The sequence below is a fragment of the Phaenicophaeus curvirostris genome, chromosome 4 (genome assembly GCF_032191515.1).
Source record: "Phaenicophaeus curvirostris isolate KB17595 chromosome 4, BPBGC_Pcur_1.0, whole genome shotgun sequence".
Taxonomy (NCBI): Eukaryota; Metazoa; Chordata; class Aves; order Cuculiformes; family Cuculidae; genus Phaenicophaeus; species Phaenicophaeus curvirostris.
In genome coordinates, this window is record NC_091395.1 from 13,814,536 (window position 1) to 13,839,719 (window position 25,184).

General features: G+C 39.7%; 1 protein-coding gene across 1 annotated transcript; it reads left to right on the forward strand.

The window, feature by feature from the left end:
* Nucleotides 1-3,677: 3,677 nt before the first annotated feature.
* On the forward strand, nucleotides 3,678-23,464 carry USP38 (ubiquitin specific peptidase 38). The gene is made up of 10 exons (XM_069855293.1): nucleotides 3,678-4,462; nucleotides 5,655-5,790; nucleotides 10,816-10,945; nucleotides 11,193-11,294; nucleotides 13,190-13,348; nucleotides 14,419-14,612; nucleotides 15,143-15,236; nucleotides 15,944-16,050; nucleotides 17,118-18,465; nucleotides 23,102-23,464. Exons 1-10 carry the CDS (start codon nucleotides 3,778-3,780, stop codon nucleotides 23,261-23,263), a joined length of 3,117 nt encoding a protein of 1,038 aa, XP_069711394.1. The 5' UTR covers nucleotides 3,678-3,777; the 3' UTR covers nucleotides 23,264-23,464.
* Nucleotides 23,465-25,184: the final 1,720 nt, after the last annotated feature.

A 25,184-nucleotide genomic window follows, 5' to 3' on the forward strand; every position in this document is an offset into this window, starting at 1 on the left:
CAGGAAGACTGTTCCCTCATCCCAAGCAGCAAGCACCGCCTCCCCTCCCATCCACAATGCAATGTAAACAAAGGACAAAGCACTGAAAACCTGCTCAGACTTTTGACCTTTGAGCTCACAAGAGCCCCTGATCCTGCTAATCTGCAGCTGCTCGGGCTTTCTGTACTCCCCATATTTATACATGCCTGGAAGCCATCCATACGTCTCCATCTTTTCAGATGACCATTCCAGGTCTTTCACATTTGCTTCTCTGCTATTCATGGCAACTGCTCCTCTCATAATTCCTCTGTTTCTCCTACTCCATCATGAGCCTGCCATACCACCAGCCTTTCTCCACTTCTCCTCCTTTATTCTCTTTCTCATACGCCCTGCTTATCTGAGCACCTTTGTAGCTTCTGAGACCTCCAAACTTTCTCCTTCCCTTCCCCACAAGATCCTCTCTCCAGGTAAGGTCTCACTTTACCCCTTTCCATACAGGAGTGTCTGGCATCTTGACTTCAGTCCTTACCTTTACTTTCAGAGTTCTGGTAGGCTCCTGAGTGGAATTCTCACCCCTTCCGGCTTCAGAAGATACCATGAACAGTGCTAGAAAAAAAATATTTGAAAAAGAGAGTTAGTACTAGTGAACTTAAGAGAACTACAACATTTCTGGTGTAGATCACAAATTATAAAGCATTAAGCTCCACAGGTATACAAGCTACATAATCCAGCACCTTCTTCAAGGTTATTTTTTTTTTTTACAGATATTAACAACAAAGTCCTTCTGAAAAAAAATTGCTTTATTTATTTTTCCAGTACAGTACACTTTACAAAGATAATTTAGATAATGAAGATATTAGTGAAAACAGTCTCTGACCTTTGTAAAGTTCTCAGGAAAAAAATAAGCCCTCGATCAACACAACTTATACTGCAATGTAATGACTCAGCAATTGCAACTTTTAGGTTTTGTGCCATCTTTCCTAGAACTAGACTTTACATCTGTGAGCAGCTAACAGAAAACTGGAGCATGGAGGACTAAAGTTGAAGTTATCTGAGCAGTTTAACTAGACATTTAAAGTATTTTCTAAACAGTAGATTCAAATTTGAAGTCAACTCTGAACTTCTTGCTTTCATGGTTTGCCTTTTGACAGCTGTAGTATCTTACAGTTGTCCCTGTAAGGTTTGTAGGTGGTTTTTTTACCCTTAAGTTAACAATATCCCCTGGCAACCTAAACTCCACCTCAGATTCTGCACCTGTTACACATCAAATATTACCGAGGATTAATTAGGCTCTTTTTCCATACTTCCCAGATGCTGAATTACCAGTGTTCGTCAATCACATAACATGAAGGTGTTTGTATTGAGAAATGAAGAACTAGGGAGAGGGCTTTGCCAGCACACCCAGCTTAGCTGGCCTAAAGGATTTTATTTGTCTAGGGAAGTGGAGCTTGGTTTCTGGTTTGCTTACAGGTTATCAGAGTTTTAGTTCAGTTTTGTGACATTTCTTGTTACCTAGTTCTCGAGAGATAATATTCAGTCCTTGGAAACTGGAGAATTCTTTTTCCTCATGCTAGAAATACACTCTGGTGTGGGAATGTAGAAGATTGGTGAGGAGGAACTATGGACATGCTCAAGGGACCTTGCAGCTGGGATGTAGAAAAACACTTATATTGTACTAATTGTTGTTAAGCCTTGTGTGTTTAACAAGTTAAACCTCTGTGTTTAGACAACACAGGCCTGTGAAACTGCAATCCCAGCTCTGCCATTAGAAAGATCGAAAAGTCAGCTCTCCCTGATAAACAGGGGAAAAGGGCAGTTCACCCTCTAGCAAGAACCATGCACCGCAGTGCTTGTGTTCCTGCTTGCATTTCCTCTGCCCAGGTACTGATTTCAGAGTTGCCCCACATGATGAGGTAATGCGAATAAATTTATCTTTTCATTTTATCCATGGCTTTGTGTGTGTTCCTGCACTTTTCCTGCGTTCAGCTCACATATTTGGTATGGAAATGCAAGGTACGCTAACAGAATTTGAGTGTTGGAAACTGGAGCTGAGCATAAAATGAAGGGTGAGCAGCTGGAGTAAGGATGGGAACTCTGCCAGCACGCACACCTACGTTGCCAGTAGCTGCTACTCTGTTAAACCACTGTTACACAGCAGGGGTTTCCCGGAGGAAGCACTGCTGGTTACACAAACACTTAGAATCATAGAATGGTTTGTGTTGGAAGGAACCTTTATAGGTCATAAAATCCAACCGCCCTGCAGTGAGCAGGGACATCTTGAACTACATTAGGTTGCTCAGAGCCCCATCCAACCTGACCTTGGGTGTTTCCAGGGACAGGGCATCCACCACCTCTCTGGGCAACCTGTGCCAGTGTCTCACCACCCTCATTGTAAAAAAATTATCCTTATATCTACTCTAAATTTACCCTCTTTTAGTTTAAAATGATTACTCCTTGTCCTATTGCTACAGGCCCTGCTAAAACATTTTTCCCCATCTTTCTTACAAGCCCCTTTTAAGTACTGGAAGGCCACAATAAGGTCTCCTTGGAGTCTTCTCCAAGCTGAACAACCGCAACTCTCTCAGCCTCTCTTCACAGGGGAGGTGTTCCAGGCCTTTGATCGTTTCTGTGGCCTCCTCTGGACCTGCTCCAACAGGTCCATGTCCCCCCTTTGCTGAGGGCTCCAGAGCTCGAGGACACAGTGCTCCAGGTGGGTTCTCACCAGAGCAGAGCAGAGGGGCAGAATCACCTCCCTCAACCTGTTGGCCACACTTCTTTTGATGCAGTCCAAGACAGGGTTTGTCTTCTGGGCTGCGAGCAACCATTGCTGCCTCACGTCTGGCTTCTCATCTACCGGATTCTTCTCTCCAGGACTGCTCAGAATGCCTTCATCCCCCAGCCTGTATCCATAGCATATCCTGTACCCGATCCAGGTACAGGACCTTGGGCTTAACCTTGTTGACCCTCATGATGTTCTCCCAGGCCCACTTCTCCAGCCTGTCCAGGCCCCTCTGGATCAGGTTGCTCAAAGCCTCATCGTGCCTGGCCTCAAACACCTCCAGGAATAGGCAAGCCTGTTTATTACGTCCTCTCACCGGGACACAATCACAACCACCAGCTGGACTTCCCATGGGCGGGAAAAGAAGGAAAACCAGAAGCTTTAAACTTGCCCCTCCCCTGTGATGCAGGCACCGCCCCACCCCGCCTTCTACTAGTAATTCCCACTGCTCCGCCTCAAGCCCCGCCCACTCAAGTAGCCCCGCCCACTCCCTCGGTCAAGCCGCCCTGCCCACTCCAATACCCTAAGCCACGCCCACTCCACTCGCCCCGCCCCTACCGCTTACGTCATTCCATGTCCCGCCCACTCCTATAGCCCCGCCCATTGCCACTCCCGGCTCCTCGCCCTGTCCTCAAGCCCCGCCCCCTTCCATTCACGGCCCCGTGCCCACTGATATAGCCCCGCCCACTCCGCTAACCCCGCCCACTCCCATGCACATCGCCCCGCCCTCCGCCGCTCCCCATTGGCCGGCGCCGCCGCGGGGAGGCGGCCCGACCTCGCCTGGCTGGCGCAGGCGCCGTGCCCGCCCGGCTTCCTGTTTCCGCCGCTCCCCTTCCGGGTCGGTGCGGGGCTGCGGCCGGGGTCGGTGTTGGGGGAGGGGGGCGGCACCGGGCGGGCAGCGCGGCCGCCGTTGCCGCCCGGGCGGGGGCGCGGGAAGGGCTGAGGGGAGGCGGTGGCCGCCGCCTCCGCCGAGGCCTGTGCCGGCTCCCCGCCGCCGCCGCCCGGCTGTGTCATCCGCGATGGACAAGATCCTGGAGGGCCTGGTGAGCTCGTCGCACCCGCTGCCGCTGAAGCGGGTGATCGTGCGGCGGGTGGTGGAGTCGGCGGAGACGCCTCTGAGCCAGGCGCAGTGCCGCGCCATGTTCGCGCTCAGCACCCGGCTGCTGCTGCAGGGCCCGGACCCGTTCCAGCGGCAGGTGGGCCGGCAGGTGCTCGAAGCCTACGGGCGCTACCACCGCGCCGAGTTCGAGGCTTTCTTCAACCGGGGGCTCGTCCTCGGCCTCCTGCAGCGCGGCTACGGCGACCTGAGCAACCGCGACCCCGCCATCCTCGACTACATCCAAGCCGGGCTGCGCCTCATCATGAGCTGCCCTTCGGTGCTGGAGCTGTTCGAGCTGCTGCAGGTGGAGGCTTTGAGGCTGGTTTGCGAGCGGCCGCCGCCGCCGCTCTGCGCCCGCCTCTGCCAGCTGCTGGGCGACTTCCCGCAGTGCCTGCCCCGCGGCAGAAAGCTCTCCCTCGCCTTCTGCCAGCAGCTGGTGCGCAGCATCGCCCACTTCCAAAGCCAGGGCAGCCGGGAGGCCGAGCTGCGCCTCTACGTCTCGCAGGTGACGCAGGTCAGCGGGCTGCTGCGCAGCGTCTGGAAGGCAGAGCCCGACACGCTGCTGCCATCCCTGCAGGAGCTCTTCGCTGTCATCTCTGCCGCCGGTGAGCGCAGCCGGGAGGCGGGGAGGGTGTGAAATAACACGGGCACTTGAGGGGATCAGCCAGCCGAACCTGTAGCTTTGTAGGTGTTACTATGGCACTGGTGCTTCCTTGCTCAGGTACTCAAAAATGCAGGTTTCTGCCCATTGGCTCTGGTGCTTCCTTGCCCAGGTACTCAAAAAATTCAGCTTTTCTTGGGTTGGCATTGGCACTTCCTCGCCCAGGTGCTCAAAAAGTGTAGCTTTCTGTCTGTTGACATTAGCAATTCCTTGCCCAGATACTCAAAAAATGCAGCTTTTTCTCTGTTGAGAGAGCACAGTCGCTCTTTATTCCCCAAAAATAAAAAAAAGCTGGAGAGGGAATGGTGATTTGTTTAGTACTTGCTCTGTGTGTTTGGTTTTTTTTTTTGAAAACTCCAGTTGCAGTGCTTTAAATGATACACGGGAACAGAGTTTTGGGGTGTCCTGGCAGGGAGAAACTAACACATTCGGTATCAAAAGTTGCTTTTCCACCTTGCTCCCTCCAGAGGGGTACCTTGGAACTGTTTAGTCTATAAAACCAGTGTGTGTGTGTGTAAAAAAAAAAGTATAAAAATTGGAGTATATTGGAGTAATTTATTTAAAAAATCAAGTATTATAGGAAGGTTTTGCTGTCTGAGTATTGTAGATGCAAGTGTAAATAGGCCCTTTCTGGCCTTAGAAATTTATGAAATATTGTATTGGTTTACCTTGTAAAGTGCCTTTGCTGTTGAGGCACCTGGGAAGCTTAACTTAATGTTTTGCTGTAGCTGCTTAGCAGACAGTTGCTAAGATAGGGTGTGGGAGATAACAGCTGCATTGGATCCTTAGGTTTAACATCAAGTATAATAAACACTTGGATGGTACTTCTTTTTACGAAAAAAAATCACCTCACTTGTCAGTTCTGTGGAGGAGAAAGTTGGCAGATTGTCACTTTCTTGCATGGGTAGTAGATGAACAAGAGGAGTCTGTAATTAAGTGCTGTTTGCTGTCCTTAATCCTATAGGACTTGTTTATTTTGTTTTTGTTTGTGATGATAGAATATTAGATGTAGGATAGAGTTATTGCCTCAAAACTTTATAACTATAGTGAAGTTGTAGGATAAGAAGATAAAGCATATTTTTTGCTGATGAATTTTCTTTTTAGTTTCTTATGTTGTCATGTTCAACTATTTACAGATACTTCATTTGAACCTTCAGTTGCACTGGCGAGTCTTGTGCAGCACATACCATTACAGATGATTACAGTACTCATCAGGAGCCTTACTACAGATCCAAATGTGAAAGATGCAAGTATGACACAAGCTCTGTGCAGGTACTGTATTTTACTCTAAAGGGGAGGGAAATGTCTCTTTCTTATTTTTTGGCTTTTTTTAAGATTTATCACTTAGGGTCCATTAAAGACAAACAAGAACTATAAAAAGCCCCCACACTTCTAAAAAGGTATTATAAATTGTGCTGTTCAGTGTATTAAGGTAATGTGTTAATGACTCTGTGGATGCTACTTTCATGGTTCTAGCTTCAGGTTGCTGCCTTCATTGCTAAAGTGGCTTTTCTCACACTTTGCTGGGGTGGATGAAGAAAAGGGCTGAATAAATACTAAGAGGAAACCAGCTGTGTTCCTTTTAGATGACATCTTGTGTTTAGATTTCTTGCCTTATGGGAGATGCCATAAATAGGAAACTTCATGGGGTTTAAAGTCAAGCTGAGGAACAAGGGCTTGTTTTCAGAAGATGGACCTTTCTATTTCTTCAAGAAGCAGAGTAGTGCTCTCATGTGATTGTCTTGCCCACTGTCTCCTCCCCTGAAGAGAGGAGGTGGTTAGAAATTATTTTACTGCGTAGTTTTGAGGTTTTGTTTCTGTTGATGTCTTTGACTTTTTAGTAGGATTCACAGGGGACAGCATTTATTTCTTTACTCAAGCCTCCAGGGCTTTTTTTGTGTTCTATGAGTAACAGAAGAATAGGAATGGTGTAAAAACAATTGCATGTTATGCTGCTTATCACTAATCTAAACATGAGTAAACACTGAAATTAGTGCTATTAACAGACTGATTCACATTGCAATTTTGGTTAGTGTTTTCAGATATATGAATTATAGGGGTGCCAAGAAAGGTGGTAATGGGAGAAAGTTTAAGACCTTGAGCTTTGAATAAATTTTTTGAAACCTGTGGCAGAAGCTGTTATTTAGCACTGAAGGGCAGAAAAATAAGAAAAGCTGTTAAACAGGAGACTGTTAGAAATTTGTATGGTTTTAAAAAAACCCAAACTTCTAGAAAGTGTTTCAATTAAAAAAATGTTACGTCTGCTATTTTTTTTAACTACATCCATTTGAGTGTAGTGTAGTACACATTCATTTGGAGTAGCACTTGCATTTCTTAGTGAACTATTGAGTTTTATTTATGCTGAAAAAACTATTCCTCGCATTTACATTAAATTGAGAAGTCATATTTCATTTGAAAACATAATGAGAAGAAACAGCGTTGATATTGTAATTTGGGGTAAGACATGTTGTTTATAGACTTTAAAAGAATCTGTTTGACTGAACTGATTTTAACAAAGCTGTGTCTCATCTAAAATTAAAAGCTGGGAAATTCAGAAGGATTTGTATATGCTAATAATTTGCTGGTAATGTGCTGGTGATTAATTTTCATGTTAGTGTAATTTTAACATTTATGTTGTATTACGTGCTTCAACACCATGTGGTTGTGTAATTGTAGCTTTAGAAAGGCTTCTCTGTATGCCTCTGCTTAGGGAGGTCATGCAGTGCTGAGCTCTGGGTGTAATAGAAGCTGTTATTATCAGGTAAGCGCTCTTTCTTAATACTAGCTGTGCAGTGGATTTTTCTCTCTTGTTTTTGAGAGGGCGGTGTGATCTTACTTGCCTTGCTCGTTCTTTGAAGTAATATTTGCTTTCGAGAGCCTCCGGTTCTGTTGTCATCAGGCTTGCATCGTTCCCAGGAGATGCAGAACTTCAGGCACAACAAGGTCTCCTGATGACAGTCAGCAGAGCTTTGGTGATGGCAAATTAGAGACCTGTTGCTCACTTCCTAACGATAACTTTCATGACATTGCAATCCATCTCATGCTGAACACAATTAGTAACTAACCTGTAATTGCATGACTAATGCATAAAATCTTTTCAGTGGGGGGTTATATTAGGCACAGGTTTGTCTACAAACAGGTGCTTGCTTTTTGGCATCATTGAGCTGTTTGTAATTGGCTCAACTGCCTAAGGAAACCTTACCTGAAGCATCAATGAGGCAAAGCAGAAAATTGTTGAATCTCTTCTGGGATAAATGACTACCTTAAGGGACAATTTCAGAGGTCTTGAAGAAAGCTGACTGCCATTACTCAATATCCTTACAAGTACAGTGCTTGTTTACACTTCATCTCAAGTATTTTTATTAAGAGAAACTGAGAATTTTGCTAAGAAAAACTCCAGACATGATGAGCTCATTTGTCCTGTTGGCAAAAAAGTAAAGTATTGTAAAAGATGTAAACCTGGGGGTGGTGTGTGTGTGTGCCTGGTAGTCTGAGGATCTTCTGTTATTTTTCTGGTTTGGGGTTTTTTCCCTCACTTGAGGGATTTGTACCTAAGCTGCCAGGTTCTTTGTCTCATGTGGCAAAGGAGATATTTTTGTGAAAGAAATCAACTGTCTGAGGTTGCAGAGATACCAGAAATACTGTCCTTGTTATATACATCTGTTGATAGTAGACCTGCTCATTTTAGGATGATATTAGGCAGAAGGTCCTCTTGAGGCCTTTAAGGTTCTCTTAATCTCGTCAAACACATAAAAACCCATCCTCTGTGTTTGTATTCGTAATCGTCATGTTCCATGTTAATATCTGCCTTTGTATTAAAAATAGTCATTGCCACAGAGCAGGACCCAAGTAAATGTTTAATCTTCACCTACCACATCTCAGGTGTAGGTGTGTTTTAGGACAGTCTCAAGCATGTCAGCAAGTGTACTTCTTTTCCCTCTTCTGGCTTTTGTTTCTGCTCTTAAGAGCATAGCCTCTGCTTTTAAGAGCAGAAAGAGATTTTAAGGATGGGAATTGTGTCTGTATCAGTTATACAGAGCATGAGGCTTCTCTTTACAAGGTTAATCATAGTGAAATGAGATAGTCGTTGTTCTAATAGTAGTAGTATTGAACCGTTCAGTGGTTAATTATACTGGCCATAGATGATACAGGATGGTCCATCATCATGTAACAGGAGCAACGGGATGAAACACGAGGAGCCCAGCTCCCACCCAAAAGCACTGTTTTTCATTTGAAGTTTGAGTTGCTATGGTTGAAAGTGCACATAGTGTAAATGTGGTAACTGGATATCTTAGAACAGTAGTTCTAATGTAGGGCTCTTGGAATACACTTCATGTATCTAAAAAGTTAATTAAGAAAACTAAATATATTGCTATTAGGCTTAAATTACCTGTGCAGGTGTTTCTGTCAGTGCTGAAATATGTCAGGCCTATAAATGAGGGGGAAGGGAGGTTTGAAGGTTATAGGAGTACGAGGTTTAGGGACTGGTTTTAGGTTAAGGTTAATTCTCTGCAGGCAAAAGCGGTGTTGTTCTACGTTTTTATTCCCTGTTTTAGAAGGTACGTAGAAATAGTGCTCTGAATAAACATGTTTCAGTTTAACATCTTGTGGAAGTAAACTTTGTGTAAATTCAAGGCAATGATTATGTTGTAGCCATGTTTTTTCCAAACTGCTTTTCTTTGTAGTAATGTGGAAGAAACCCAGGAAGATCTGTGCTTGATTGTTAAAAAGGCAGTGTTAATGATTCCTTATTTTAGATAAACCTTTCCAAGATATATGAATTTTAGAATGTGTGTACTGTAATTTTTTCAGATCAAAATTTTAAGCTGTGTATAATTTTTATTTTTTTTCTGATAATATGACACGGCCAGAATGTGTCTGCTGTTGCAAAACACCTTGCTTTTCTTTTTAGTAGGGAGTCTGAGGACTGAAACCCTGATTTTAGTATGTATGGAGCTCTTTTAATCTCCAGGAAGAGTATAGATTGTTTTTCTTCAGATCGATAGCTGCTAACTGTGTATGTTGGTAGTAATTGTTAAACTGATTGCAAGTAAACCAGTTCTGTGCTAAAATTTAGCCTCTTGAAATAATTAACTCTTATGAGGAGCTTTTTCAGTAAAGAAGTAATGTATTTCTGACTTTATTTTCCCTGGATTGTAGAATAGAGTCATAGTGTTACATAGATTGAGTGGAGCCTTTGGAAGTCATCTGGTCCAATTCTGCTCGAAGCAGAGCCAGCTTCTAAGTCAGACGTGTTTGCTCAGGGCCTTGTCTGATGGAGCTAAGAGCTTTCTGCAAGGATGGAGGTGCATGGGCCTTCCTGTGTAACTTGTTTCAATGTCTGACCACCCGCGTAGTGAAAAATTTATCCTTCCACCTAATTGGTGGTGCCTCATTTGGCTTGAAGACGGGGATCTTGCGAACAAGTAAAGAAAATCCAAAATATTACCAAGAAGTATCTCAAAAGAATAAAGCCTAAATTGCATGTTTTAGCTGGTACTAACTTATGATATCGCCTGTTTTAGAATTTCTTTGTTTAATCTGCCTGTCCACCTTAAGTATCAGTGTAAATTGTCTGTTAATATAGGAGGACAGAATACTTTTTCTGTTGCTGATATTTTGCTATATTTTCTAGGCACAGATAAAGTCCCTTACCTTTTACTTTTCCTTGGATGTAGTGTATTTTTTCCCTTTGGGGCATGCATAAACCCCTTACTGTTGATAGCTATTGCAAAATCCTTGTAACACCTGTTGCAATGCATTTAAAATTACTAGAATTTACTTTTTTTTTCACTGAGGATATTTGAATTGGCTTCCAGGAATATAGTGTTAAGTTGAACAGGCTTCCTCTTCAAATTTAAACTCAACAGTCGGTTTTGGTCAGATTTGGGGCAGAACTTGTAGGAGAGAAGGTTCCCACATACAGGCACTTATTCACCTCCAGTACTTACGTATTTGCCACAAAATAAAAAAGTGAGTTTAATGTCTACAAACCCAGGGTTGATGTTATTAAATAACAAGTAACAATAATATACATGGTATTTATTTTTTTATCATTATGTATTTGGGTGGGGGTGTACTTACTTTTAATGTATTAAATAGATCATTGTTAATTATAGAGTTAAATGACTTGAGACACTCAAAGCTATTTTGCTGCTTGCCTGACATTCTTACTGTAGTTCTTGTGAGTCTGTGTAAGTGTACAACTATCTGGGTAATACACAGAATCTTTTTTGTTGACATTAAAGTTAGTGGCCCATTGGTTTTATTTTTTTTTATTTTTCATTCGTCTTTCAGAATGATTGACTGGTTGTCCTGGCCTCTGGCTCAGCACGTGGAAACGTGGGTGATTGCACTGCTGAAAGGACTGGCTGCAGTCCAGAAATTTACCATCCTCATTGATGTCACTTTGCTTAAGATCGAATTGGTATGTTGGAAAAGAACATTCAAAATGAAAGAGTGAAAGGGGGTTGCAACAGCTGTGCAATTTCATAGCATCTTTTCTATAGTAACAAATATTATCTTGTACTGTGAATGTGATGTGTGTGTGTATGGCTTTCAGTTGCATGTAATAATTCTATCTGTTTTAAATGGTTGTGGATTTGGAGTTCTGTTTACAGTATTACTGAAATGTCATTTTCTAGGTTTACTGAAATAAATGTGGATTTTTTTAGGTCTTTAATCGACTTTGGTTTCCTCTAGTGAGGCCTGGTGCCCTTGCTGTCCTTTCCCACATGTTACTTAGTTTTCAGCATTCTCCAGAAGCTTTTCATTTGGTAAGTTACTAAATAAATGCATTTTTAATTCTTTGAAGTGTCACTCGTGTGATTTTTAAAGTGGCTGTAAAGAGTAACAGAATTGGTACACTTTGATTTCCTTTTTGTTTTAAAGTTCCAAAATTGTATTTCTGTGGTTTACAGACCACTAGGCTTTCTGACTTCAAGGTTCAACCACTTAATCTGTAAAGAGAAATGAGCATTGTCCTTCCTTGTGTGTACTTAATTCTGGCTGTTGTATTTGAGTACTGTATTTTATCTGTGAGCATATATTTCTGGAAATTAATTTTGTGTGGTGTGAAGTCTACTGATAAAGTTGGACTGCAAGTAGACTTTCAAACAGAACTATTTGGGGAAAACAGATAACCAATTTTCTGCTATATATAACCTAGTCACCCTCGGGTAGGGGCATGAGGCCAAGAAGTGCTGCCGTTTAAGAGATCTATGCTGTCCTTTTCAGCGTACGCGTAGGCAAACTGAAGAATAACAGTTTTTAATGGCCACAGTTCCAAATGCCGTGTACCAGTTAAAGCAGTGGATATGAGGGTATAATTGTGATTGTTTATATTAATACAGCAAGATATACAGGACCTTCCCTGGTCTCATGCTCAATGTTTAAGTGAAATATGGGTCTTCCAGATTTATCATAGTAACAGCTTGTCACACTTTCTCTAAGCTGCCTCCAAGACTCTTAGGCCTGAAGGGATCACAAACTCACATCAGAGTAATTGCCTTATGCCTGTTACACTGTTTTTAATGATGGAAGTCTGATTAAGTACCTTAAACACTTAATCTTGGTGTTCGTTTTTAAACAGTGGATATCTTGCTTATAAAAAGAGCAGGGTTTGTTTCTCCAAGATGTGCAACAATTCCTTATACCTGTAGAACAACTGTTACCTGAAAAAGGGGCAAATGAGTATTTTGCACCTGGCACCTTGTACTTTGGTGTTTTGAAGTATATTAATTCTTGTAACTTTGATAAAATTATTACATTTTTATCACTTTTGTTCTGGATTTCATGTCTTTACTAGCAAACAATTTTAAGGTAATTTGTTTTAAGAAATTATTCTGTCCACTTCACAGGTAATCCATTTTGATCACTTGGAAACAGAGGTGTCTAAAATACATTGGTTCACAGTGAGAAGTCCCTACTGTTTGGGACCGCATTGAAATAACTTCCTACTTGATGTTTTAATTTTAATATTAAAAAAAGTTTCATCCATTAAATTTACAGACAGAGCTGCAGGGAGGAAGGAGAATGAGGTGGAAATAAACATTTCTGATTTATACCCAATGTAAAATAGTAATGAATCTGAAATAATCCTCAAATACTTTGCCATATCTGTGGTAAGCTCTTATAGCACACAGTAAATTAGTGGTTTGATTTATTGAGTCTAGCTTCTTCACTAGGTGGAGCTGTGAGCCAGTTTCCCCCTTGTGAGCTGAAGAGGCATGAATGTATTCATTGGCTTCAGATCCAAAGCATTAGATTCTGTTTAAGTGAAATTGAGAGGCTTGTTTTACAAAAAAAATCTGTGAAGTTAGAACAGGATACTGCACTGTTAATGGTGGCACAAAAGCAAAATATTTGCTGTCAATATACTTAGGATGAGTACTTTTCAATGCTCAAGTGTGCGAATCTTAACATGCATTTTCTAAGCTCAAAGTTAGAGAACTTGGTATGTGAGCTAAAGAGAAAATTTAATTGTGTGTTTGAAAGTTGCCATGAATGAAGAACAATGCATGATTTTCAAGTCATTGTTTCTGAACCACTTCTTGTTTAAGAACAAAAGGTCCCCTGTTGTTTGGCATGTGTAAACCAGTAAAGTTTTTTGTAGAACAAAATACCTGAAAAAAATGCAATTACAACCTTTTTGTTTGTTTTTCCCATTCAGATTGTTCCACATGTGGTCGATTTGGTTCACTCCTTCAAAAGAGATGGCTTGCCTTCCAGTACAGCCTTTTTGTTGCAGTTGACTGAATTGATACACTGTATGATGTATCATTATTCAGGATTTCCAGAGCTTTATGAACCCATTCTGGAAGCTATTAAGGTATATTAGGACTATTTAGAGGATGGAATGTTTATCTTTTGTTTTCCCAAATATGAAAGATGTAATCCCATAGATTCTTTGGAACTTCCATAAGGAGAAAAGAGCTAATCACATAATCTAATGTCAGTTTTGTGTTTCAAATGAGCTAGAAGTATTGTTTTGAGTGTCCATAATAGGACTATAAGAAAAGCCAGAAGCATGATCTTTTATTGAAAGTATAATCTTAATTTCCTAAGCCTCGTGTAAGTGTCAGTGTACTTCTGTGAAGTTTCTTCTACGCATTTCATTTCAACCCAAGCTAGAAACTGCAACTCTTCAAACTTAAATCTAGGTTCAGAGCTCTGATAGTATGGAAGAAAAGGCGGTTTTGGGGAGTACTTGGCATATGGTGTTAATCTTTGGCTAGCTCCAAAATACCATTATTAAGAACTATGTCTTAATACTGCGGTCAGTACTGCATGCCTCTGTGGGAAAAGGATAGAAAGGAATTTTGCTGGTTTTGCAAAGCAAAATTTGCCTTTTTAGGTAAATATTTAAGTGCATAATGAACTTAAGAAAACTGCCAAAAAAACTTGAAATAATACAAACCCGAAACCTGCCACAAAGCCCATTTGGCTATTATTGCCTGATTTTGTAGCTGTAGTATTGCGGTTAGATGTTTTGATGCTTAAAAAGCCCTTAACAATTTATGTCCAAGTATCCAGGACTTTATTCTTTCATTGTTACATTCCTGCTCTGTCAAATTAAAATGTATCTCTAGCAGAACAGAGGATGCTTAAGGGGTCTATTAAGACTTTAATTTGAGAGGTAGGGTTTGGTGGCACAAAGGATTTTGTGAATATGCAGGTCAAAGGTGACCACCAGCCCCTTATCCCTGCAGTCTGAGAGTTGAGTAAAGAAAGCTTTGAAAGAGGGCTCGATGGGGGCGGGTATATCCTCTAGTCTTTCAGGGATTGCAAGACCCTGAAAGAGAGTAGAAGAGCAAGTGAAAATAAGACTGCTGAAAGGCAGAACCTTTTATAAAAACAAATATAAAAACCTATTAAGTGTGTTAAACGTTTCTCTTGTAGGATATGCCTAAACCCACTGAAGAGAAGATTAAATTGATTCTCAGTCAGAGTGCCTGGACTTCTCAATCCAGTTCTTTGCCATCTTGTTTATCTAGACTTTCAGGAAAATCTGAAACTGGGAAGACAGGTCTAATTAATCTAGGAAACACATGCTACATGAACAGTGTTATTCAGGCACTTTTTATGGCTACAGAGTAAGTCCTTTTTAACAACTCTCTTTCATTGCAGATTAACTGTTGCAGTTCCTGTTTTTCACGGAATATTAACATGTCCTGGGGTCTCTCAGCTTGCTAGAGTTGAGTGGGTTTCTTGCACTCACTTGCTAATTGCTTTGTTCACATCCAGCTCTGTGAAACTGCAATTCTAGCCGTTAAAAATGCTGATCCTTCTGTCCAGTGTTGAAAGACAAGTCTCTTTCCTCACTGTCCATGCGCCCTTCAGTATTGTAAAAGTTTATGATGATGTTTCTGTTATAATCTGGAAGCTGTTTAAAAAAAGAAAAAGTCTGTAGTCAATTCTTAAACATTTAAATGTTTAAAGAAACCTTTTTTCATTATTAGTTCCTACTGCCCAGTAGGTTTACATCTGCGCTATGGGAGAACTCAGTTATGGAAGGGAAATGTTACGTATTTTGCTTTCTTTAAAATTGGAATAATTATCTGATAACTGCATTGTGTTAGAAATATAGCAAGGAAACTAATGTCTATTTTTATTCCCCCCCCAGTTTCAGAAGACATGTTTTATCTCTGAATCTAAATGGGTGTAATTCACTAATGAGAAAACTACAGCATCTTTTTGCATTTTTGGCACATACCCAGGTATGTCAGTTTATTTCTTCTGATCTTTTTAAGCCTAGGTCTACGTACCGTAATTTAGGAACAAGCTTGATGCCATGAGTGTGTTAAAAATATAAATATGAGATATTTGTAGGGGAATGAGTCTGCCTCCAAATGTTCAGATGGTGTAGATGGACTTAGAGAAATCTGGATTTCGTGAGTGAAACATTTTGACCTTATGTTGTTTTGCTATATGGGTTGTAACAGTTTTTCTGTGAGAAACTAAAATGAAAAAATCCAAAAAATGTCAGCCTGTATATTTGATCAGGTCTTATGTAACTTTGTAAGAGAAACTGAGCTTTTCTGCAGTGATTTTTATGCTAAATTTTATTGTAGTTCAAATTCTAAAGTGAACTTTGTTAAATGTTCAGAATATTTTGCTAGTGCTAGAAACATGTATAACTTTTTTTTTGAAGCTTGCCATCAAGAGCAATATTACACAACTATTATGCATAACATCTGGTTTACAATCATTACACATGTGCTGCAGGATCCACTACTTTTATCTTTGTACTAGAGGTGACTGCTACAAAATTAATGGTGCTCTCTTTCCCTGATTAAGTGCTTTAAATGTTAGTGTACCGTAGAGTTTCTCTGCAATAATACAGTCCAAAGTTCAGTGGTTGATATTGAAATATAACCAATTTAAGTGTTAAGTAATCTCGTCTGTCCCTCTCTTATGTGTACAGAGGGAGGCATATGCTCCTAGAATTTTCTTTGAGGCTTCCAGACCACCGTGGTTCACCCCTCGATCCCAGCAGGATTGCTCAGAGTACCTCAGATTCCTGCTAGACAGGTACAGTTATGCTGTTAATAGGAATGAATCTACAGTTAGATAACACTGTTGAGCAGTTCCAATGCGTAAGTCGAGACCAGGAATTTTGGGCCTCATTCCTGGTTGTCTCTGGTTTTCTTTATGGTCTATGAAACACTATTCTTCATAGGTTTAATCTGTAGTGAAATCTGGACACTTTCTTTTATGCACATCACTTAAAGCAGATTATAGTGGTAGTAATGTTCCATTTTTAGAAATCAAAACCTGGGTGCTTTATGTTAGCGTCATGGACCCACTGTAAAATTAACAGAGTTGCTGAAAGTAGTTTAGTTGTTCATCTGGAATTTCATTGTGGTGAAAACAGCCATATTTAATACAGGTCGGATAAGTTATACAGAGATATATATGTGCTTTTTTTGCTAGCTTAATAAACAAGCAAATATAACTGGCCTAGATAAAAATACCTAAATTTATTTGTAGCCCTCTTTTAATTTCAGCTTGCTGAGATGTGGCTCAAGCAATATTGCTTCATGATGTGTTGCACTTATCTCAGTAGTGAAATAGTGTTCCCCTTTCCCTGTCCCACCCCCCATCTTGGGTTTCTTTATTGGTTTGGTTTTTCTTGCTGTAGTTTCTTAACTTGGCTACAAAGTCCTGACCTTTTCCTTTCTTTGGAAATAGTCTGGCACCTGATAAATAGCTACTTGTTCTCTTTAAAAAGTGACATACAGAGCTAGTCAACTGGAGTGCTGATTTATTAAGATAATGTAATAGTAAAAGAATAAACATTGTTTCTTGGGTTTTTTTTCATACTTGCCAGTTCTTTTAGTGTATCCATTGTGTTTTATTATATATAATGAAACCCACATTAAATGCGTTTCTGCTTCTCTCATACTTGGTTTTGTATAGTACCGACCTGTATGATTCAGCTTGCTTACACAAAAAATAACAAGTAGATTTTTTGTATGTAAGACACTTAATCATCTATATTTTTAGCATAACAGCAAAAAAAAATAGTCTAAAATGGTGCAGTAATATTTATTTGGAAAATTGCACAGCTACTTGGATTTACTTTTCTTTGTATTCAGGCTGCATGAAGAAGAGAGAACCTTGAAAGCGTTGTCTGCAGCAAAGACTTCTGAAAGTATAACAAATGAAGAGTCTCAGACACAAGAAGCTGTCCATAAAGCACAAGTATTTACTGAAGCACCTTGTATGGGAAGTGAAGAAAGAACTCTGATAGAGAAGATGTTTGGAGGAAAATTGAAGACTAATATATGCTGTTTGAACTGCAAAAGTACATCTCAAAAGGAAGAAGCTTTCACAGATCTCTCTCTGGCTTTCTGTCCTCCAACTTCCTTGGAGAATATTGGCCCAAAATGTATGGAATGTTCTGAAGTGAAAGATGACTGCACGGTGCAAACTGATACTTTAGCAACTAGTTCTGCTGGAGAAACACCTCTTAATTTGGAAGTAAATGGTGGATGTGATACAGTAATGAATGAAGGAACCATAAAAGATATTTCTACTGAGCCAAACTCTGAGAATACCACAAATTCTGAACTCAACAAAGTTCAAGAGAGTAGGGATATGTCTCAGAGGCTAGTAGGTAAAAACACCCTGTCAGTTACAGACTTGCTGAATTACTTCTTGGCACCCGAGATCCTCAGTGGAGACAATAAGTATTATTGTGAAAAGTGTGCCTCTCTACAAAATGCTGAGAAAACTATGCAAATCATTGAGGAACCGGAATACCTCATTCTCACTCTTTTGAGATTTTCATATGATCCAAAGTGTCATATAAGGCGCAAAATCTTGGACAATGTGTCTCTGCCGCTTGTTTTGGAACTGCCAGTCAAAAGAGCAACATCCTCTGTAGCTGTAGTTTCAGGAAGTTGGTCTGTTGGTGTTGAGATTTCTGATACTGGAGAAAACCTTGCTAAAAAACTGAAGCCCTCAGGTGCTGATGAAGTGACCTGCCCACAACTGGTGCCCTATGTGTTAAGCTCTGTGGTGGTGCATTCTGGTGTATCCTCTGAAAGTGGCCATTATTATTCATATGCTAGGAATATTACTGGGTCGGGGCCTTCAGGACTGTGCCACCAGTCTACGGCTCTTTCTTTAGTTTCTCCTCAGGATAAGTTGTTGGCAGAGGAGAGTCCTTGTACTGTTGTAGAAAATGAGCTGGACACTGAGATGCCAAGAGAATGGTTTCTCTTCAATGACAGCAGAGTGACATTTACCTCATTTCAGTCAGTCCAGAAAATTACCAGTAGATTTCCAAAGGACACGGCTTATGTTCTATTTTACAAAAAACAAAATAGCACCTGTGGCTTCAACACCAATTCGGCAAATGGACTCTGGTTAAATGGAGACCCTCCTCTTCAAAAAGACCTCATGGATGCAATTACGAAAGATAACAAACTGTACTTGCAGGTAAGATGGAAATTATATACGAAGAGTGGCCTCCCTAAAACTCGCAAGGGACAGTCTAAAAGAAAGAAGCTGGTGTTTAAATATTCTGGTATATTAATCTTATAAAATCACCAATCTTGTTTCCATGTTGGTGTTGCTAGGCAGGGTTCATAGTAAGGTTGTCACCATTGGATAGGAAGCATAAAGGAAAATAGCTTAAATTAATTTCATTTCAGTTTAAATATTTGGTGGAGATGCTTCCCTGTGTCCCTTAACCATTCATAATTCTATGCAGGAGAGGCTTTTTGAACAGTTCTAACTTTCACTGTGTTTAGTAAATTACAAGGATAGTAAAAGTACAATTATACTCCTTTGTGGTGTTCTTACTAGCACACTTTTATTTGGGGTCAAATTTTACTTATACAGCTGTGATTACCCAAATACTAAAACCACTGAAGACTAGATGCTAGTGTCTAAGTTTCACCTTCCTTTTGCTTCCTATTCTGCCTCCCTCTATGGGGCCAGCACTGCCAGACACGCATTCCCTGAGTTCTTCACCTAACTGTAGTCTCCTCTTGAATTGCTGCTACAAAAAACCCAAGAAGTTCTCTATATTTTGATATGTTTTGCTTTGAGCATTGCTGTTTGGATGGTGTGAAAGTGTTTTATCGGTTGCACTTTGAGTTAAGCTGTTCCTTTAAGAGTTCTAGGACTAGTCAAATTAGGAAAACTAGGTAAATCCAAAATAGAAAAGAAAAGCTAAATCTCACTGTGGAAAAGCTGTTATAATAGCTGCAGGTGCTTTATAAATTTAAACAAGAGAACAGAGTTTAAATTGGAACTCTGCTATTTTCAGACTGTATGGTTAAACCATTTGTGTCCTAACTGTCTTTGTTTATATGCCACCTCTCTTCTTGACTGTACAGGGTAGCACAAAAAATGTCTGTTCTAGCAGAATCATAAAATAGTTTGGGTTGGAAGGGACCCTTAAAGGTCATCTATCCAACAATGAGCAGTGGCATCTTCCACTAGACCAGCTTGCGCAGAGCCCAGTCCAATCTCGTCTTGAATATATCCAGCCACGGGGCATCCACCACCTCTATGGGCAACTTGTTCCAATGTTTCACCACCCTCACTGAAAAAAAATCCTTCTTTATATCCACTCTAAATCTATCCTCTGATAGTGCATTCCAGAAACCAAGAAGAGAAGGCTCTGGGGAGACCTTCCTGCTGCCTTTCAGTACTTAAAGGGATGGTGATGGTTTTGAACTAAGTTAGTTATTTTAAGCTTTTTGAATACTGCTTTGTCCCTTGAAATGGTGAAAAATCAATATAATTCTTTAAAAGCTAGTTGCTTTTGGTGTATATACACAAAAATTGCTTTTTGATATCCTTTCAGACTAAAGCTTTCTCTGCAGAACGTGTAGCTGAAAGATAGTGTGCAGTCATATATGCCATTTATACAGCTTGTAAGTGAAGGCCAAGTTAGTAGCTTCTCAAAAGCCCTTTCTTTACAATTGAAAACAAGTGTCCTCAAAAAAAATGTTTCGAACTGTAAGGTTTTTGTTTGGGTTTCAGTTTTTGGCTTTTGTTGGGTTTTTTTTCATTTATTATGTTGTCTTTCGGTTTAGGATTCTTCAGCATTGGCTTTCTTTGTAGTTTTCTACTAATCTCAGAGTTGTTGCAATCTTGTCCTTTTCTCAGTTTAAGTGAGGCTGCTTAGAAATGCTCAATTATTGCTTTTCTGAAATTAATATTAATATTGTGATTCAATGTATTAGGTTATTGTATTTTCAAAAAGTTGCATTTCATTATTGTTCAGAATTCTAAACTACTAGTATTTTCCTGCCAAGTTGAGAATATACTTTTCTGTCCTGGTAAAGCCTTTAGTTTTTAGAAGAAACATTCCAAAAAATCTCTGTAGCTTACTGATTTTGTTTTCCTACTACATACCAGTTTACCACATGGTAAACGAAAATGTTTTCACTTCAAATAACAAAACCTGCAATATGGGTAGCTCCCACTCCCGTTAAAACAAATTAAAAATCCCATTCTGGGAACAAGTGGAAAGCAGAGAGGGGTGCTCTGCGTAATGCTCAGTCTAGAGAACTGTACTGACTATCAGGTTTTACTTATGTGATTTAGTATTTGTTGGGATAAATACAATCTGCCTGAAAACATTCAACATTTCTTTTAGAAACAAGGATATTTGTTGGCAAACTGCCAGTGCTGTATGCTAGGCTGGAAAAATTTAATGTAGATTTAAATTAAGTCAATATATGCCTTAAAAGGAGAAAAATGGGCACATCTGGCACAAATTACTGAACAGGAATAAAGTAAGAAAGATCTTAAACTGCTAACTAATTTCACTTTTAGCACTGAACAGACAAACACTGTGTGATTTTTAATACCCTGTCAAGAAACTGAATTAATTGGTGATTTGATCACTGCTGCATATTTCTCTTCATGTGTGCATATAGAGAGAGACCTTCCATCCGATATAGAAAACGTTTTGCATGTGATAGCAATGAAGCTGAGATCTCAGCCGAGGTCTATCCTATTCTCAGATCATTATGGGTACTTCTGAACAGTACTACTAAGTAGTTGACAAAAGCTGTGGTTGTAGCTCACTTGTGCTCTGTACCAAATGTGATGTGTGTCTCTCATAGTGTTGCCTCCCGTGTTGTGGAAGGTACAAAGCTACATAGTAGAAGAAATACGTAAAGTAGTTCAGCTGCATGCCTGTGCCCAAACATCGTGCTATCCAGTAACAGCAGTAAGGCAAACTAAAATAAATTGCATTCCTAGCTAAATCTGGCAAAAACCTCTTTGCTGTAAGATTTTGTCATTCCTTTTGTCTGCAGTTCTAAGGTTTTTATTTAATACAGCATAATCCGCTGATGATATTCTTTTGTAATACAGTTTTTTAGGTAAAATTCAAATGCTGGTATTTAAGAGGTATTAAGTTACCAGAAAAAAGTTCTCTGGAGAGATGAAAGTGGAGGAGGGAGTAAAGAAAACTCCGCATTTTTGATTTGGTACTGTGCCATATTAAAACAAATGTTTTCCTGAAATATTTTACCAAAGAAAGAAAAAACAGCCTAGTTCCAGGTACAGTGCAACGAATCTCCTACTGTTTGGTTTTGAAGAGAAAGTCTGTTCTAAACTAAACACTTTTGCAGTGTGGTTTTTCAATTAAACAAGCCATTTATACAAGGAGTGCTATTTTAATCAAAATCTTGTGTTTATTTCTCCTATTTCTTCATATTTCTGTTATTCCCAGTAAATTTTCCTAGCTTCTGATGTGTCATACTTACCAGTTGCATAAGAATCCACATACTGCTGGAGATAGCATAATGCTGTCTTTCAGGAATATGACCAGCATATCTGTGTAGACAGTGACCTCCAAATGTATTTTATATAATTTTGGAAGTGAGTATGAATTTCAGCTTTTAATAGTGTAAAATAGTTTCAAATTTAGGCTGTGTTTTTCTAAGAGGGCAGAGTAATTTAAACCCACAGGTACTATTTTTAGCACCTGTGAAAGCACATGGACAAGACTAAGTTTAGTGCTTTCATGGTAGTGTAATGCAAACAGTGTTCCTGGTTTTTGGCTCCGTTCCTTGCTTTCACCGGAAGGTGGAGAAGAGAAGAAACAGTTCAAGGTGACCCATGTAATTACAAAACCCTGTTAAAATATCCTTTAGGGGGGTATTTAGTGAAGCGTCTTGTGAAGGAGGATTTCTGTATGAGCCTTAGCACCTGAATACTTTTATTTCCTAAAGAAATAAAGCTTGCATAGCTTCGTTGTCTGTCTTGTCAGTCTTCCAGAGCCCAATGCCTGCCTTCTTTCACTCAATGTTTTAAGTTCTTGGCCAGTTTGAGGAATGCATACTGAAGACGAGAAATTGCTGCAAGGTTTATGATATTAGTTGGCCAAAGCCATACATAAATAGTGTATGATATCTCTAATGAGGGAAAAGACTATGCTTATCCCCTTCTTAGATGTCCAAGAAGCCACAGGAGCTTTTAGCTGAGAAGGCAGCTGGCAGGAGACTGTGCTTTCTTGTTCCTGCTACTTGTGCAGGTCCTGAGACATTCTGATGCTAAAACACTGTTAGCATAGCAATAACACTTGAAAGTTAAAGCTGCACAGAATGGAGACTAAATAGCTTGTCCATCTTTTTACCTTTTATCTGAGTACGTTCTTACTGTATGCAATTGAGTGGAATAAAAATGTGTTTTAAACAATTAACATTGATTTAGTGGTCTTACCTTTCTATTTGGCAGTGAAGTGCAAGGGCATCTTAAAATTGCTAGGATTAAAATTCATGTGAGATATAAATATAAAGATCTAATGTTTGGTTAGATTTTTATCAGCGGTCTAATTCTTCTAGTAACATCCCATGTTGCTATAAAATAGGATTTTAGCATAAGTTTAAATGTATTTAATGATGATTCACTTGCACTTACTGATGTTCAATAAGTTACACATCTCAGATTGTCTGTGGATGTTGAAGTTCAACAAAACCATTCAGACTTAGGAGTTTATAAGTTTGTGATGTCGCTTTAAAAGCTGTTTCAAGCATTACTAGAAACAAGCTTCAAGGACTTCAGGTTGTTTTTTACTTCAATTGTCTTTATTCTTTCATTTCAGGAGCAAGAGCTTAGTGCTCGAACACAAGCACTTCAGGCTGCCTCAGCCTCATGCTCTTTCCGACCCAATGGATTTGATGACAATGATCCTCCAGGAAGTTGTGGACCTACAGGTGGAGGAGGAGGGGGTGGGTTCAGTACTGTTGGTAGATTAGTCTTTTGACTGTGAAGACAACCTGGAATGCACTGGTTCCAAAGCAGCCCAGTACTGCTGAGGACAACTAAAATATTGAACTTCATCAGATATAATACGAAGTTTTGAGACTTAATCCTTGTGCAAAGGCAAATGTTGGGGTTTTTTTGGTTATGTTTTATTTGAAATAAATAAGCGCATAATGGGAAAAAAAACTACCTCTTAAAAATTCAGTTGCTTTTATAGTAATATATGCTTGCCCAAAAGACAGAAAAATGGCCATTTCTCAATAGTTGCTAATGACACTGCATTACACTGAGCAAACGCACTTGTATCAGTTTCTATTATCCTCATCCACTGAACAAAAACTTCATTTTTTTTACTTTGACAGTATTGCTTTATGTGAAAGTCCTTTCTGATGGGCTAAACTACATACGTAGTCTCTCACCTCCACCTTATTTTCAAGTCTAGTATCTTTATGGATTTCCAGAGATGATGCAATTTATAATGAAGGCAATAACTTAAATGTGACATGATACAGTACTTTCCAGATTAAAAATTATTCAAATATTTCCAGTGTAAATGTAAAGAAGAAAAATTAATTTATAAATATTTGTTAATTTGTTTTCCAAAAAAGTGCATGTCCTGTAGGAACAGTTTTTAAATAGAAATTAACTTTGTAGCATTTCTAACTATTTTGAGGATTTTAAAATAATTTCAGGGAATATATCTGCTGTTTGTTGGAAAGGAATAGATTCTGTATGTGCCTTGCAGTACCGTAACTTAAACAAACTTTCTGAGGCTGCAGAAAAGGGGAGAAATGCATTCGGAGGCAATTTTTTTTGACAGTGTTAGAAATCAGTACATTTATAGAAAGCTATTAGATTTGCAGAAGTAAAAATCTAGTAGTTTGAAATGCAATGCGTGGCCCATTATTTTTTGATTGAAAAAAATAAATGCCTCATGATGGATGTTTAACTTAGGTGGCCTGCATTGCTGAGGAAAAGCTGATCATAAATGCTGAGCTGTGTTTGTGAAATCATGGAGAGGCTTACTGTGCTGATCCTTGGTGAGAATCAATGTTTCTAGGAGTACTTTGAGGTTTTGCCTTCTTATTTTGCTTGTAATGAGAAATTTCTGGTGAATTCAGGTTTTAACTGTAGAAGTCATGGGTGCTCCATCCCTGGAGATGTTCAAGGCCAGGTTGGATGAGGTTTTGAGCAATCTGATCCAGCAGAAGGTGTCCCTGCCCATGGCAGGGAGGTTGGAACCGGATGATTTTTAAGGTCCTTTCCAACCTAAACCATTCTATGATTCTGTGATGCTTTCTGCAGAGCTGTGTTTGCTTGCTTATTAGGCCAGCACAGGTTAAGGATCCACTCTTTTAGTCTGGGCAAAACCAGCAACTTTCTTTTTGATGTGCAATGAGGATAACAGAATTAAAGGAGTTACGCTGTTGAATCTGGTGATTAATTCTTAACTTGAATAAGATTATAGTGAAGTGTAAATTTATTTAGAAGTATTTTTACAAAAATCTGCACTGTTTTACTGTGGTTTTATATTCTGCTAGGTGGCAAAGTGCATCCTTAAAAAGCATGCAAATCTGGCAGGTGTTAGCTTAATTGTACAGAATAAAAAGAATTCCTAGAAAATGCCTTTTAAAAGCATAAAATAAGTTGATAAAATTAAACCTTGTTCATATATCAAATATATGGAGTTTAGTCTGAAAGGTAACTTAGCTTGCAAGCTATTTTTATATTATCACTAAAATTATGCTGTTTGCTGTACTATAAGTTTATATGTTACTGCTCAAGAAGGCTAGAGCAGCTCTCTAACTTTTTAATAGCTTCTAAGCTTTGTTTTAACAGTTTGTAAAACTCTGCTTTGATCTACACTTTCATTGCTATTGGTTAACCAGGTCAGGGCTTCAGCTGTGGAAATGTGGAATGTT